The sequence below is a fragment of the Halictus rubicundus genome, chromosome 10 (assembly GCF_050948215.1).
Source record: "Halictus rubicundus isolate RS-2024b chromosome 10, iyHalRubi1_principal, whole genome shotgun sequence".
Classification (NCBI taxonomy): domain Eukaryota; kingdom Metazoa; phylum Arthropoda; class Insecta; order Hymenoptera; family Halictidae; genus Halictus; species Halictus rubicundus.
Window position 1 is genome coordinate 12413130 of NC_135158.1, and position 15144 is coordinate 12428273.

Sequence of the window (15144 nt, forward strand, 5' to 3'; positions counted from 1 at the left end):
TTTCAGCTTTGTCGTGCGAAAAATAACAGCGGTGGCCAATTGATCGGGAGGAGCTTAATTTTCTCTCGGTAATTAATGCTCTAACCACTTAAGAGTTTCTATTAACACGTTGAGTGCCTACCCAGCAGTCTCAAAAATTCCATAAAATCTAAGGTAAAGAATCTTAATAAACTAAAAGAATATTCTGTGTCACTCTTCCAGCATCTTGTAAAATCTGTAAAAATATGTCTCTCATTTTTGGTGGCGTTCAACGTGTTCAAAGAAAGCTACTTCTAACGCATACTTCTATGCGCTTGTGCTAATAGTCTCATGAAGAACGCTATGCGTTACGGCCGTAGAATAAGAGGATATGGAATTCGGTCGTCGTCGTCGGGTTTTTCTTTGGGCCGACGAAAAAATCCGTCGCCGAAAATGTACGGCCCACAACGTGTGCAAGCTGTGCGACAGAAGTCTTCCGGCAGAAGACGGCCACGCGCCTCGCCATTCTCGCAGCATGTCCGGCTAATCCGCTTCGACTTAATGCGGCTTTGCATTTTAACACGGCGTGTCGTCCTCTTTGTTTGCGACTGGCCTGGCGAATTGACTGAGAATTTCTCCTCGGTCCTATCTGGCGTTTTCTTTTGATTTCAGAGGAGCTGTGGTACTATCCTAAAAAGCTGTGGCGTCGCTGTGTGCCTCGCGAGACGATGAATACGCCGTTTCACCGACCGAGAATCATGAAAGAGACGCCCGGGTCAGAGAAATCAAAGATTCGATTGTGGCCTCGGCTCCTCCCTATCTCCGGCACTCGCATTTCCGCGAGCGATACTACTCATCGCACGATTCATCCTTCGTTCTGCTGCGTTTCGTTCGATGGATCGAGTATTAACCCCTCGCTGTTAATTGGGACGCGTGATAACGCCCAGTTGTAATATTGCAAAGGTAACGAGGGACATTGGTAACGTTTATGGGGCGTGTTGCTAAATTTGTTAACGCTCTTTGTCTACCGGAAATCTATTAGCTCCTGACACTTGGTATTAAATAATCGCCGGTAGGTACTGTATTAAAGATAGAAACCGTTCTCAGCCTCTAATTAAAACAATTGCTCATCCCCCAGGGTTCAGACTACACAAGAGACTCGGCTGCCAGCAAGAAAGAACGAGCCAACTCAGTTGCATTCCACTCCTTTTTATCCACTCCTGTTTCACTATACCCTAGTGACTAGGGTGACAGAATGAAAGGTCCCAATTTCTAACGTAACACTGTTCTATTAATATTCTACGAATCCTAACCCGTTCATAAGTACTAGTGCCGCAGGAGTGGATAGGTTTGGTTAGAAATTGCCACATCTCCTGCTGCTCAAGTGCTTATCAATAGGTCGGGGCGCGCATCTCTATCGTAAAATAGAAAATCCGCTCACGCAAACAAAACGATTAACGTGCCCCATGTACAGATAGAAATCTTTGATCAACGGCGAACACGATCCCGGCGACTCTAAACAAAAAGATTGGGAGCCACTGATCCACGGTAACGTAAATTACATCACGTTTATTCAAGGGAACCGGGTTAACGATCGGTGTATCGATGAATCGATCAGGCCCGAGATTCGACACCGGGTGTTGACTCACGTGATCAATTTGTTCTTCCGTTTTGCAGCGCAGCCGGATAGAGGAGGCCAGGCCAGGCGCAGCCGATCGGTTGTTAACGATACCAAGGACGGACAACGTTAACAGAGATTGTCAACAGCGAGTGTCTACGGCTCGAGTGTTCCCGGCTGCGTCGCGGAGACGTGCATTCGGTCCAGATGCGCGTCGAAATCCTCTGCAGATGCAACAGGTTTCACCGAGGGGCAGCTCGAAATTTCTCGGAGACGAAGCGCGAGAGAGAAAGAAAGAGAGAGAGAGGGAGAGAGAATCGCGCGGGAAGAAGGAACGAGTGAAGCGAGAGCGCGGTGGGCGACTTTAATGAGTCGTCGAGGTCGCTTCAATGAGTACCACTGTGTGTCATCGCGTCATTATAGCGTGTATATGCGTCTGCATGCATGTAGCATCACGTCCGGGCTAATAATTATACCGTGTGTCTTACTATCGACACCGGTACCCGTGACATATTGTTTTTACACGCTGCAGGGCCTCTTGCGATCTCCCATTGTTCCCTTGATAAATTTCTAATCCGCGGTGTCGCTGACGGCCGCTGATTAAATAATTATTTCGGAGAACATTTTGTCCGGCAACGAGTAATCCTTATCTGCTAAATAGGCTAACTTAATTGACTTTAAGACTTCTGTTCATTTCGTTGAACGATTACAGTGCACGCAGCCAATGCGTCACGCAACATCTACCGGGCACAGAGTATTCTTAAGTCGATTATCTAATCTCGCGGCGAATTACCAGCGAAACGTGGGCAAGCTGTATTAGGGTTTCCCTCGGTCTTCTTAATTATCTATTAATCACCCGTGGCCGGCCGGCCGGTTATTCGTTTCGTTTCGTTTCGTTTCGTTTCGGAGTCCCAGCCATTTCCTCCGCCTGTTGCTAACCACTGGAAACGTTTTATAGTTCCGTCCCGATGTCTTCTACATTCGAGTCGATTGTTTTTACTGTCCCGGACGATTCGTGGATGCCAGCACGAGCGAGGTCGCGCGTACGCTACCAACAAGGGCCCTCATTATACCTCAAAGGAGAATGGGCTCTGTGTAGTAGCGCTGAAGTACCCCGATCGATACTTCTTTCTTTGAGGATGATACGCAACGGTTCCTTTATCGACGTGTAGACCTTCTGCCCCGGGAAAAACGAGTTTACTCGTCAGTCCTATCTTTCCGCGACTTTCTACTCTGTCTCGACTAATGACTAATGACTAGATAGCGGAGACGGAGTTCCCTTTGCTTCGTTAATCTTCTGAACAAATGAAAGATTCCGTGCAAATTATTGACTGTATGAAAAAATATTTCAAACACATGTTGTAATCATTCAACCCGGGTGTACAGGTATCCATTTATCACATTTCCTTCAACAATTATTTATGTCCTCCTAAATATAAAATCGAAACATTCATTCTAGCGACACTTTCACATCGATCTATAATCTCAAAATATAAATTTCTGCAGGAAATCTTGAATAAATATAAGCTTTGAAATTAATACAAGTTGGTTGCCTACATAAGGGTTGAAAAATGATGTTGACTTTTATATTTTGATAAAAATGAGAAACAGCAAAAAACGAATCATTGTATCATGTGAATCCATTGATACTGTGCAACTTTTGTTTGAAATATTTTTTTATACAGACAATAATTTATGAGTAATTGTAACTAGTCATATGAAGAGACGCGGCTTGCATGTACGAGGGAGAATAACCGTTAAATGAACTTAAGACGTAGATATATATCAACTGAGAAATTGTCCGTGTTCTAAACGAATTAGAATCGCGTGGCAATTAATTAACAATGAATAATAGAGTGTGATTTGTTTTGTAGGGGTCGGGGATCAAGAAGGCGATGCCCAGACGAGTCTACAATGATGAGCAGGAGCATGATAGATACAGAAATAAATCCTAACCCGTTCCTAAGTACTAGTGCCGCAGGAGTGGTTAGGTTTGGTTAGAAATTGCCACATCTCCTGCTGCTCAAGTGCTTATCAATGGGTCGGGGCGCGCATCTTTATCCGAGAAATGAAACGTTCGAAAATCCCCAAACCGTGAAGAACGGTCGACCACGTGCTCATCTACTTATATTTACATTATAACCTTTATTTAGTGACTGTAATTGTTTAAAATATTAAATAAAGAATAGAAAGAATAACAGAACAAACCGTTGAATGTCATTTCATTATTAAAAAATGGAAAAAATAAGGGTTGGAGGAGCTGGGATTTGAACCCAGGACTTTCAGCATGCGAAGCAGACACTCTACCACTGAGTTACACCCCCAAGTGCTTTAGACTTGTTTCAAACATGGTAGATGTGTTTCTGAGATGGTCTAGGATCTTTTTATAATGGAAAAGAACGAAAAAAAAGGTCTTGGAGGAGCTGGGATTTGAACCCAGGACTTTCAGCATGCGAAGCAGACACTCTACCACTGAGTTACACCCCCGGATGGTAATCGAATGCTCAATTTTCAAGACACTCTGATTACGCTAATTTCCATACAATGTAAGAGAATGTTTATTTAGAAAACATTTATTTGTTATAATTAATACGCCTCATTCGTATTAAAAAATTTAAAGCAATTATAAATATCGTCGATCATTAATCGTTAAATCCTCGCTGTAGAAGCCGTAATTGTTAATTGTTAATTATTGTTCATCGAAATTGAATTGCAATTGCATTTAACAAACAAATGGTTAATTATTAATCGGATCGATATTCGGATTACAATCTGTAGTCATTAATTGCATCACATATTGACTAAGTTCGAAACGGTCCTAGCCCGCTGTCGATAAATAAAGAATCAAAGTGCAATCTGAAGTCAATGAAAAATTGTAAAGACTTATGTTCAACGGCATTTAAATCGTGACCAGCAATAAATACCTTTTGACCATTCTTCCGGATCTCCTGAAACCTTCAAACTGCATTGGCTGAAAACCAAAATTGATAATTTTTTTGCATATTTTTACAAACTTTATTACATTATTCTCCACAACCACGTATGTTATTTTTGCTGCCATTTGTTTTAAAAAATAGCTGCAAGCGTCGCTACAAATACGATTCACAGCGCCGTCTATAGTTCACGCATATTCCTTATAAAACAAGTTAAAAGAGTAGGGTGCAGCAGGTAGAGGTAGAGGGTAGGTACCCGGTTGGGTAGATTCAGATAGATTTCAAAACCACCCCGACAGGGGTTAAACGTTGTCAACCTCCATGATACTGAGTAGATTGTGGATGTTCGTGTCACCCCTGTGCCCGTGCAACATCGGTGTTGTTCGAAGGCGGTTCAAGATAGAAAAAAGATGAGTGCATAGGTGAGACCTCGGGACCAGAGCGAACAACTGTTACTTGCTGCAAGTGTGCATTCGGTTTCGGTATGCTTCGGGAGAAAAAGGTATAAATGAGACAGAACGGGACGCGAGCTGCTGGAAACTCGCGCACGATAGTCTTGGCGCTTTCGTCGCCTCGCCAATCATGCAAGTTAGACACCAGAGATAAGTGCGGTTCTGCCAGGTTCTGCTACCGATGTCGCAACAGCACAATCTAACCTCCTGAAAAAAACCAGCAGCGTCCTGATCGAGGTAACTGTCAGTTCACGGTACGTCATCACGAAACACCTCGGCTAAGGTTATTTTCTGTGCGACCTAGCTGGTAATTAGTTCGTCGGCCGATAAGGTTCGTCCCGTCTGTCTGTTAATATTTCATAACCGATACCATCCGCGGGCTCTGCGATTTGTTTAACTGTCTCTTTGCGCCGCCTTGCAGTTCTACATACGCGACACACATGGCTCGTGGATCGCTGCTAGATGGTAAATCATAATAAACTCGAACGTCGCAAAGCCAAGGATAAGAATAGTGTCTCAATCGGAGAATTGGAACGGTATTCGCCACGGCTTTCACAGAGATGGTTGGATTGGCGGGCGGGGGAGGTCATCTGTATCCCTCGCCCCAAATGCAGCCTAATCCAGAATGTAAGTTTTGATTACGTTATTTTCTTTACGAACGTCCGCGACAAGTATATATTTTCCCTGTGCACTATTGACAAGCTACCGTTACGTGTGCGAATACCTCTGTGCAGTGAGAGAAATTACCGGAATCGCTCCCAGTGCTCCGACCAGTGCAGATGCTTGCCTAAGCATAGTCCATTCATTGATGTGTCATCGGCAAGGAGGAGAGAGCGAAGGATTCAGTAAAAGGGCCATAGAATCCTTAGTTAAAAAACTTAAAGTGAGTACTGTTCCTTGAATGTTATTTTTGTTGTTACAAACATTGTGCTAAAATTGTTACTCTGCTTAGGAAAAACGTGACGAGTTAGATAGCTTGATAACAGCTATCACCACCAATGGGGCGCATCCCAGTAAATGCGTTACCATACAGAGAACTCTGGATGGTAGGCTACAGGTTGCAGGACGCAAGGGTTTCCCACATGTTATTTATGCCCGGATCTGGAGGTGGCCGGATTTACACAAAAACGAATTGAAACACGTCAAATACTGCCAATTTGCTTTCGATTTGAAGTGTGATTCGGTATGTGTAAATCCGTATCACTACGAAAGAGTTGTGTCCCCTGGCATAGGTATGTCCATGAAATGTATTTCTAGTTTTTGTCTTTTTTTTTTTAGAAAAATCACGTACTTTGATTTAGACTTCCTTTCGTTGTGTTGTTATCCTCGTGAAGCTTTTGTCAACTCATTTGTATAGCACCATAAGTGTTAAACGATTTATTGTTGTGGCCTTGGTGTATGATGGAATGGGTTGGTTTCCCCCGCACAGACCCGTTCTTTACAGACCTGTCTGGGCTGACTCTGCAGTCAGGCGTAGGCGTAGGACCGGGTGGTAGATTGGTGAAGGATGAGTACTCTGTCGGCGGCGGAGGTACCGCGGCAGCTGGAGCAGTAGGATCTGCGATGGAAGTCGATGGTGAAATGAATCAGACCATTCAGCACCATCCACCTGCTCAACCTACTTCATCCAGTAATACTCAACCGTCTCAGCAGACTTTTATACCTGGCCTAGCACCCCCTAATCCAAGTAAGCGACGTACTACAATCCTCTGTTACGATACTCGTTGTTCATTCTGGGTATTTTATATCTTAACACATTCTCACCAGCGCATTTCGCAGAACTTTGCAACACATATCCATTCTATGGTGAGAATGTGTTAATAATTTATTATTAGACTGCGGATTTTATGTATTTATTGCAAAAATGAGTAGATGAAACACAAAACAGAAGAAATATCAGACGAGTTTAGTATTACTGGTATATTACTGACACCTTATTCAAATTATTAAGAGAAGAAATCAATTTTTCTGGAACTTCTCTTTTTTTTTAGTTGATGCAGACAATTTTTATACTGCATAAAGATCCGCAGTCTATTTATTGTGCAACAAAGCATGTTTGTACATTCGTATACCGCGGTAAATGCACCGAATATACAATAAAGATAAGTAAAGCTTTGTTATTGTAGATTAGAAGGTGATTTAATTTGTCTGTGGCGAATTTTTTTTGTTTTTCATTCACTATCGCTTCATCTAGTATTTACTTTGCATTGCTAGTTCTATTTCATTTTAGCTTTATTCTTTCTTTTCTCTTTTGTTGTTTGGCACAGCTAGTGGTGAGGGTATGTTTGGCAGTAATGGGGGAGAAAATAATGCTGGTAACCCCCACAATAAATTGGACGACAATAATTGCCCCAGACAAACCTGGATTCCCACACCTCATCATTCTACGACGCGTAACATTCATCATCGTACGTATATGATAGAATGCTTCCTTATATACTTGCTATGCTGCTCCAAAAAAATTAGGGGACATAAGACAAGAAGCTAAGACTGAAATATGAAAGTAGAAGATCCCCTAATTGCTTCAAGCAGCGTACTTTCCATCTACTGCTGATTAATTTATTTTGCTTTGTGCTAGTCGAAACTTGCAAATAGTCTCTAGAATCATTTTCCGTAATGAATTTCAGAGACTCTGGAGAAAGTGTTGTGTATAATTGATATTTTCTGTTATGTTGCCTGTATTGTGTACGAGTTAAATTTGATTTTGCAGCAGTAGTACATCCAATGAGTCACACCGTAGGTAGCCAACAGCAGTCGTTGAGTACACCTAGCGGAGGAAACAGTGCGCAAATGCTCAGCCCTTCGCAGGGCCAGTCTACAGAAACTTTCTACGGAACTAGCACGCCGCCCCAAGACTTGAATCAACCTCCGAGCGTGGACGCGTTAACGGCATCCTTAGGTATGTGATATTATCCTGAAGTCGTTTTCGGTGCTCGTTTAGATTCATCCTGAAATTTTATGTTCTAACAGGAGAAGGCCAGAACTCTCCTGTATCACCTGTACATATTCATCATCCAAATGGATTTCCAGTGGGCACGGCTGCTTACAACTCGGGAGCGCCACAGTGGACTGGAGCTAATACTCTCACGTATACTCAGAGCATGCAACCTCCAGATCACAGACACCTCCATCCCGCTTCTTACTGTAAGTAAAGCTTGAAAACTGTTTTAATTACGACTTCGGTTCTTAAAACACTGGGTCATCCTGTGTTCTGATGAAGCATTGTTTGCAAAAAATTGTAACTCCCATGTTTATTAGGGGGTGGTCATGGAGGCGACGTGGGCGGTAACATAGGCGGTTTGCTCTCCACGCAACCAGCACCCGAATACTGGTGTTCCGTTGGCTATTTCGAATTAGATACTCAAGTAGGCGAAACGTTTAAAGTAAGCAGTAGTTGTCCGACCGTCACAGTAGACGGATACGTCGATCCGAGCGGCGGTAATAGATTTTGTTTAGGGGCGTTAAGTAATGTACACAGAACGGAGCAGAGCGAGAAGGCACGTCTTCACATAGGTAAATTTTTAGGAATGCTTTCTTTTCTTTCTCGTTGTTGAAACGGTTATATTTCACACGATTGAAAATATTTTAGGAAAAGGAGTCGTGCTGGATCTGAGGGGAGAAGGCGACGTTTGGTTAAGATGCCAAAGCGAACACAGCGTTTTTGTACAATCCTATTATTTAGACAGAGAGGCAGGCCGCGCGCCTGGCGACGCGGTACACAAAATTTATCCCTCCGCGTACATTAAAGTCTTCGACTTACGACAGTGTCACAAGCAAATGAGAGGACAAGCCGCCACTGCTCAAGCCGCTGCCGCGGCACAGGCTGCTGCCGTTGCGGGACACTTGACGCACGGTGCACCGATCACTAAAAGTCAGTACAAATTACACCTGTAACTTTAAATTACACCTACTAATTTTTATCATAATGCAGGTCTCAGTGCAGCAGCTGGAATAGGCGTAGATGATCTCCGACGACTGTGCATTTTGCGTTTAAGTTTTGTGAAAGGTTGGGGCCCCGATTATCCCCGGCAAAGTATAAAGGAAACTCCCTGCTGGATAGAGGTATGTTTTATTCATCTTTTCATAATTGTTTGACTGAAATTTAAGAGAACAAGATACGATAGATCGTGTTTCTGTGGTACAGGTACATTTACACAGAGCTCTTCAGTTACTAGACGAAGTTTTACACACTATGCCAATAGACGGTCCTCGGGGAATTGAATAATTTAATTTATCTTTGAAATAATACATGCGATACAAAACAAAAGACATCACATTGCTGCAGACTCTGCATCAAGTGTGCAAAATGTATAAAAGCGCGATTACATACACGCAGCAGCATGCTGGGTATCTTCGTGAGGTGATCAACAGAGTTGATTCAGGAACGGGAACAGTGCGAGGCTCGATCCCGGACGAGAATGATTGCTGCCGTCAGCATTGGAACGTTCGTCGAGGTTTTTTATATATTTTACACACATGATTATGTCGCGTAGGATGAAAATGTGTGCCACGGCCTTGCATTACCGTCAACGTACAAACGTTATGCAAAGGAAATATTATTTTTCATTATGAGAAATTATTTTGTAAGAAGATGGGCGAGAGTGCACCTACGTGAGGAAACAAAGGTAGGATGAAAGACTTCTATTTTAATAGGCAGTCGCGGAGTCCGACTTAAGAAAGAAAAGAAAGAATAAATACATTTCCCACGGCATGGCCTGGTGAGCTCAGCAAAATGCGTGAGTAAAACGTGATACTTTCGGAAACGTTAATAGTCATAATCTCGTTTTTTGAGATTAGCTTTGTAAGATAGTTTAACTGACACACATCCTACTTAAAAGAAGAAAACACGGGGAGAAAAAGGAAAGAAGGAAACAATGACAAATTTTAAGCTCAATGTCTATGGTCGGATATAAACGAACAATGGATTGTATATGTGTGCACAGTAGGAAGGTTTTCTAAAGAAACGCAATACGTCTCAAAGTACTGTCGGGTCACAGCTCTAGTACATAGAAGTATTATAAATAAATAAATAAATAACGCCGTTCTATAAATTTGTAGTATCGATGGGGTGGGGGGAGGTATTGATAGGGTATACAGTAATGCAGAGAATTCAACATAGGTTTATCGCGTAGCAAAATATTTGAATGGGAGCAACAACACTGAGAAAAGTATATAGTTGTATTAGAAAGCCATATTTTTATCACGCCCTGTTAGTTGTGCTGACAGTAGTTTGGCACTGTGCTTATTGGAAAAACCTTCTATATTGTCGTGTTTGTTTTTTTATAATTTACAACCAAAAAATATCACTACACGAATACCTGCAATCTTTGTTTCATTGAGGACGCTGTTTTTCATGTCTTTTCTTTTTTACCATTTACGTTCCCTCAAAGGACATGAATTAACTCTATAGTTAGTATTATTATAATTATTATTAGCGTGGTTATTGGAGACGAGGCCGTTCTGCGAACGTTCGAAACATGGTACGATCTTGTATATTCGAGGAGAGAGAGAGAGAAAGAGAGAGAGAGAGAAAACGAAGGAAGAAATCGATAAAAAGAACTGATCATGTTTTCTTAGCGGGTTTTAGAATCTATTCAGTTGTCTCCTCTCTAATCGACCACCGATGTTACTACGATTACTATGTAGTACTTGTTGAATAATTATACTTACTGTTTACCAACCATTTTATTACACTATATTCGTACAAAATATTCTTATATATATGCTATATTTGATAATATTATCATACAGAGAAGAAAAAACGTTGACCAAATTTTATACCTATCCGTATATATATACATACATATATATGTGCGCATATGTATATGTACGCAACAGACGTTATATTGTCTTCATTTGTTCTAGGCAAGGAGAAGAGAGAGTTTACTGCTTGTTTTTAAAGAAAAAAAAAGAAACTAATCGATGCACAGTATAGGTACTCGAGAAATTCTTGCTTCTTTGTTGAAATTGAGTAGAGATTATTTAGCTGTTTGTGTTCATGTTGTTCTTATATTTCTTTATGATTATACTTGATCAAGAAAAGTTCTCATCGACCCGATATCTGTACATATATCGTTGTAAGGAATAATGAATTCCTTCGAGCATCGAAATCACACAAGTGAAAGGGTGGAGTTACTCTTGATTGAGCGGAGTCGATTCGATTATCGTGAACTGTTTTGTTCTTCTAATTGATTGTAAAGTTATGGACCACCTTGCGTGGCGAGAATGTAGTCCAGAAAGAAGCAATCTATCAGCACCACTAATTAAAAACAGAAAAAGACAAAAGATCCGAGGGATGAGAGTAGGACGATTAAATGGAGGATAAAAAATGAAACAAAATACATACAGTTTGTACAGTAAAAAGTAACAGGAGGGATACGATGATGCATTTGTTGATGAATGACAAAATGTGAATATCGACTAAATTAATTTTTACAACGCCTGTAATTTAATAGTAAAAAAGAAAGCAAATACAAATGGAACGCTATTTCCATAACTTTTCTGTCCATACCAAACGAGGAAGGATACAGAGTTCAAATAATGATAATGATAACAAACAAACAAAAAAATGAAAAAACGACGAAGAATAAGGGAAAAAATCGTGTTTAAGCATACTTACCGCCAAGTTCGCTTTAGAAACATATGTGCCATCGTTTTCATACATACCGTGTACGCAAAATAACGAACAGGTGTAAGATTTTTTATAAATCCTATTTTTTACCAAGCTCATGAGTCGCGGATGCAACACACGTTTTAACTGTGGTGCTTCGGAACGTCCTAGACCCCCATAGATTTTACGGGATCCAGAGAGCAAAGAGGGAGAGAGAGTGTGTGTGTGTGAGAGAGAGAAAGGAAGAAAGAAAGAAAAACTTTGTATATCTACAATTTAAGCTGGATTAAATGTATGCGAGAATGTGATGTGCATTGCAAAAAGCTGATATGCGTTCAAAAACCAATTGTAGCATTCACGAATAGATTTCATCGAGCCCTCAACCACCTCATTCCACACACTCTGTATGCATAACACATGTAGGTATGAGATAACAAAAGAAATTGGTACACACAAAGTATAATAGAAGGCTCATTTTACAGTGGAAATTATTCTGCAGAACGTGTTCATACGATATTTTATTGACGCCTCCGAACAATAGTTTCGTACATAACATATAATTAGTACCGGTATCAAAGTGCAATAGCCCTGTCTCATGTCAAAGATACCATAGCTGATAGTTGTAAAAATAATAAAAAAATAAAACGCCTATGTAACTTACGTTAAACGATCGCGAGAAAAAGAAAGGATTTAAATAAGGGATAAACTATACTCGAATTATTACAGCTTTTTTCCATTTTTACCAGGGTAGTGTATGCGTTATATCTTGCTATTTAAGGATTCAACCGATTTGCTTAATAATGTCACGATCGATGACGAAGCCTAATGCTTCAAGATTTTTCTTTCTGTATAGTATTGTCAAGCCGAGTTTGCTTTGTGAAATGGTCCGAAACCGGTTCATTCAACTCTCATCTAATTCCATTCTGTGACTCGTTTAATTTATATAGCAATCCTTTACTTGAACCCGTAGTCGTAATGATGTATTTTAATGTGAGGCTTCGTCGTTAATTACAGATCTTGAGACTCAAAGACTTGTTCTTAAACTTTAGGAACATTATACACAAGCACGTACAATAAATATCAGAATAGAATTATACATTTACCATTGCTATTCGTATGGATTAATGAATTATCTTGTAAAATAATATATTAAATACGTTTTTTACTCGAGGCTTCGCAGCCGTGACTTAATCGCGAATATTATTGTTTTTCACACGTGTCTATTCGCGTTTCGTTCTGATGAAATAGTTGGGAATTCATTAATCCATTATTCTCTGTTCGTTCTCTTTTTTCAACAAATTGTGTGTGTTTAAGCCAAAGATACTCTGATGGTACGATTACACATCATGATACGTTACGAATATGTATGAAATGTAAAAGTAATTATTCTTAACAAATATGTCGCAATACATAATGCAAGTAGAATCGCATATAAACATTTTTTAAAAAACCACGCGTTCGAGCACAATCTCATTCAGGTGTTAAAATTCCGGTGATCGCTACAAAAAAAAAAGAAATAAAGAAAAAGTATGATAAAATGATAAGCGTCTAACAAATTACAAATTAACGTCTGTGATTACCGTTGAGACAAGGTCGAGAAGAGAAGATTATACAATGATTTCTACTCGCAATTGATATTTGCGCACGTTTGTGACAAAACTTGTACGACGATAATGCATTATTAGATTGTTGAGAAATGAAATTTGCCTAGGTATGTGCTGGATAGAATTTGTGACAATGTGGTGCGACAGGATGCGTGATTACGGTAGTTGATGCAATGCCTGTGTACCATAATTATATAAAGCACATATGCTAAGAGAACTTGAATGGATGTGTTTACAAATCCTTTTGTTATTGTATATTATTAATACATTACATTATTATATATGATCATTTTCAATAAACATATTCTGTGAATTAGATGAATTGACCGAATTAAATTTGATGATAATGAGAAGCAAATGTACAAATGTAATTGCAGTACTTTTGTGTTTATTAAAAAGAAACTACTTAAGATATAAACGATTTATTCTATAATTTATACAGTATTCTCCGCTTTCTTTTCGCTCTCTGGTATTTCTTCGCTGTGTTCTATATAGTAATTGCCTTCAAGATCGATAGCTGCATTATGATTTACAATATTCTCCAGTGCTTTTGCGATAGCTTGGTCTATATTATCGGGAGTAATGAACGTAGGAGCTTCTTCCTTTGCTTTTCTAATTTCTGCGTCTACGTCACGTTGAATCTGTAAGTTCCTCTCTGCTTTCTCTTCTAATTTCATCATAATCTCCTCTGTACGTCTACTCCTTTCTGCAATCAATCTATCTTCTCTCTCAGCAGCAACCTGTTTGTTCCATTCTTTATTTATATGATAACGAACCAAGAAATCTTCATTTGCATATTCTTGCGAAGTCGTAGCGCTAGACTTAACTTTCTCCTCTTCCAATTTCGCTACGAAGAAGCTCCTAGAACCGAAACGTGTGGCAATTAAATAATGCAATATTAACGTGTGGGCATCGAATGAATGTCTATAATATACCTTAACGATTTCATCATTGTTTTATAGTTGTTATGCAGACGCTGTAGTTCTGCATGCTCTTCCTCGGGTATTTGTGGCTTCTGTGGTACCTTGAATATTTTCGATTTGGCCGTAGGCAACCAAATCGGTTTCCTCTTCCAACGTACACATTGTATAGTTGTTGCTTTGGATATTAAATGATCGTAACCAGCTAAATTTCTTATTGTCAATATACTGGTACCCATTACAGAGCTGGTAACTCGTATCATTGTTTTTGATTGTTACAATAACCTTTTAAATAAAAATGTTTAATGCATCGAACAGAAGTTTATAAAATCCCAAAATTACCTGCGATATTCTCCTTGTATCCTCACGCAGTTTCCCAACTCGATTCTGTCAGAAATATTAAAGTTTACGGGATATCATTGTGTTCATTTTCATATTAAAATTATGATTTCTGCTACTGTTAGGTTAGGTCTGTTGCGCAGAGTTTTATCTTTATCTTTGTTATCTTTTAGATTCTAGATGATTTAATGCGCCTCGAGCGACACCCGTAAACATCAAGCGCGCGATAGTCCTACGAATTTTTAAAATTCATCATTTCGAAAATAAACTGATCAAGTCGTCATTCAAACATCTTATGCTCCTTATTCACAGATACTGGAAAATTTGATCGTTCTCCCAACCAAAGATGCAAATCATCATTTATTCAAAAGTATCGTGGATTGTAAAATACTTTAAATACTCTTTTTCTTGTTAGAGAAACAAATACATTTTAATATTTAAATCTAAAGCTGTTTAACGAACCGATTATAGGCGATTACAATTTCCCCGAAGGAAAATATAAGTCTGAAAGCGTTTTATATTTTTCTATAGCCATTTTTTTTAAATTTTATGAAATGAAGACGTTTTTGTTTGGCACGTTGTTTGCGGAAAAAAGACATGCACGAGACCGTGCAATAATTAGTCACACGTTTCGAGGGCCTCATTAGATACAGGGCGAATGCGCCACTGCACTCTCACCTACATTGCGGTATTGCTTCTTTTTTTTTCTT

At 39.8% G+C, this 15144-nt stretch overlaps 2 protein-coding genes and 2 non-coding genes across 6 annotated transcripts; 1 reads left to right on the forward strand and 3 right to left on the reverse strand.

Moving 5' to 3' along the window:
* Positions 1–3828: 3828 nt before the first annotated feature.
* Positions 3829–3900, reverse strand: Trnaa-cgc (transfer RNA alanine (anticodon CGC)). Its single transcript has one exon. It is a non-coding gene; the product is annotated as a tRNA-Ala (tRNA).
* A 91-nt stretch (positions 3901–3991) lies between these two features.
* On the reverse strand, positions 3992–4063 carry Trnaa-cgc (transfer RNA alanine (anticodon CGC)). Its single transcript has one exon. It is a non-coding gene; the product is annotated as a tRNA-Ala (tRNA).
* Positions 4064–4438: 375 nt separating this feature from the next.
* Positions 4439–10480, forward strand: Med (Smad/Smad4 homolog Medea). Of its 2 annotated transcripts, none has more exons than XM_076795443.1 (12): positions 4439–5292; positions 5383–5588; positions 5696–5844; positions 5914–6193; positions 6391–6648; positions 7229–7369; positions 7672–7860; positions 7932–8105; positions 8220–8474; positions 8551–8832; positions 8893–9023; positions 9106–10480. In XM_076795443.1, the coding sequence occupies exons 2-12, from the start codon at positions 5522–5524 to the stop codon at positions 9184–9186; spliced, it is 2007 nt and encodes a 668-aa protein (XP_076651558.1). In that variant the 5' UTR covers positions 4439–5292; positions 5383–5521; the 3' UTR covers positions 9187–10480. The 2 variants fall into 2 exon arrangements, with proteins under 2 accessions (XP_076651558.1, XP_076651559.1); XM_076795444.1 differs by having other exon boundaries at positions 6406–6648.
* Positions 10481–13545: 3065 nt separating this feature from the next.
* Positions 13546–14592, reverse strand: Mrps26 (mitochondrial ribosomal protein S26). Of its 2 annotated transcripts, XM_076795445.1 has the most exons (3): positions 14438–14592; positions 14111–14380; positions 13546–14036 (listed from the first exon to the last, which is right to left on the reverse strand). In XM_076795445.1, the coding sequence occupies exons 2-3, from the start codon at positions 14356–14358 to the stop codon at positions 13610–13612; spliced, it is 675 nt and encodes a 224-aa protein (XP_076651560.1). In that variant the 5' UTR covers positions 14359–14380; positions 14438–14592; the 3' UTR covers positions 13546–13609. The 2 variants fall into 2 exon arrangements, with proteins under 2 accessions (XP_076651560.1, XP_076651561.1); XM_076795446.1 differs by having other exon boundaries at positions 14111–14592.
* Positions 14593–15144: the final 552 nt, after the last annotated feature.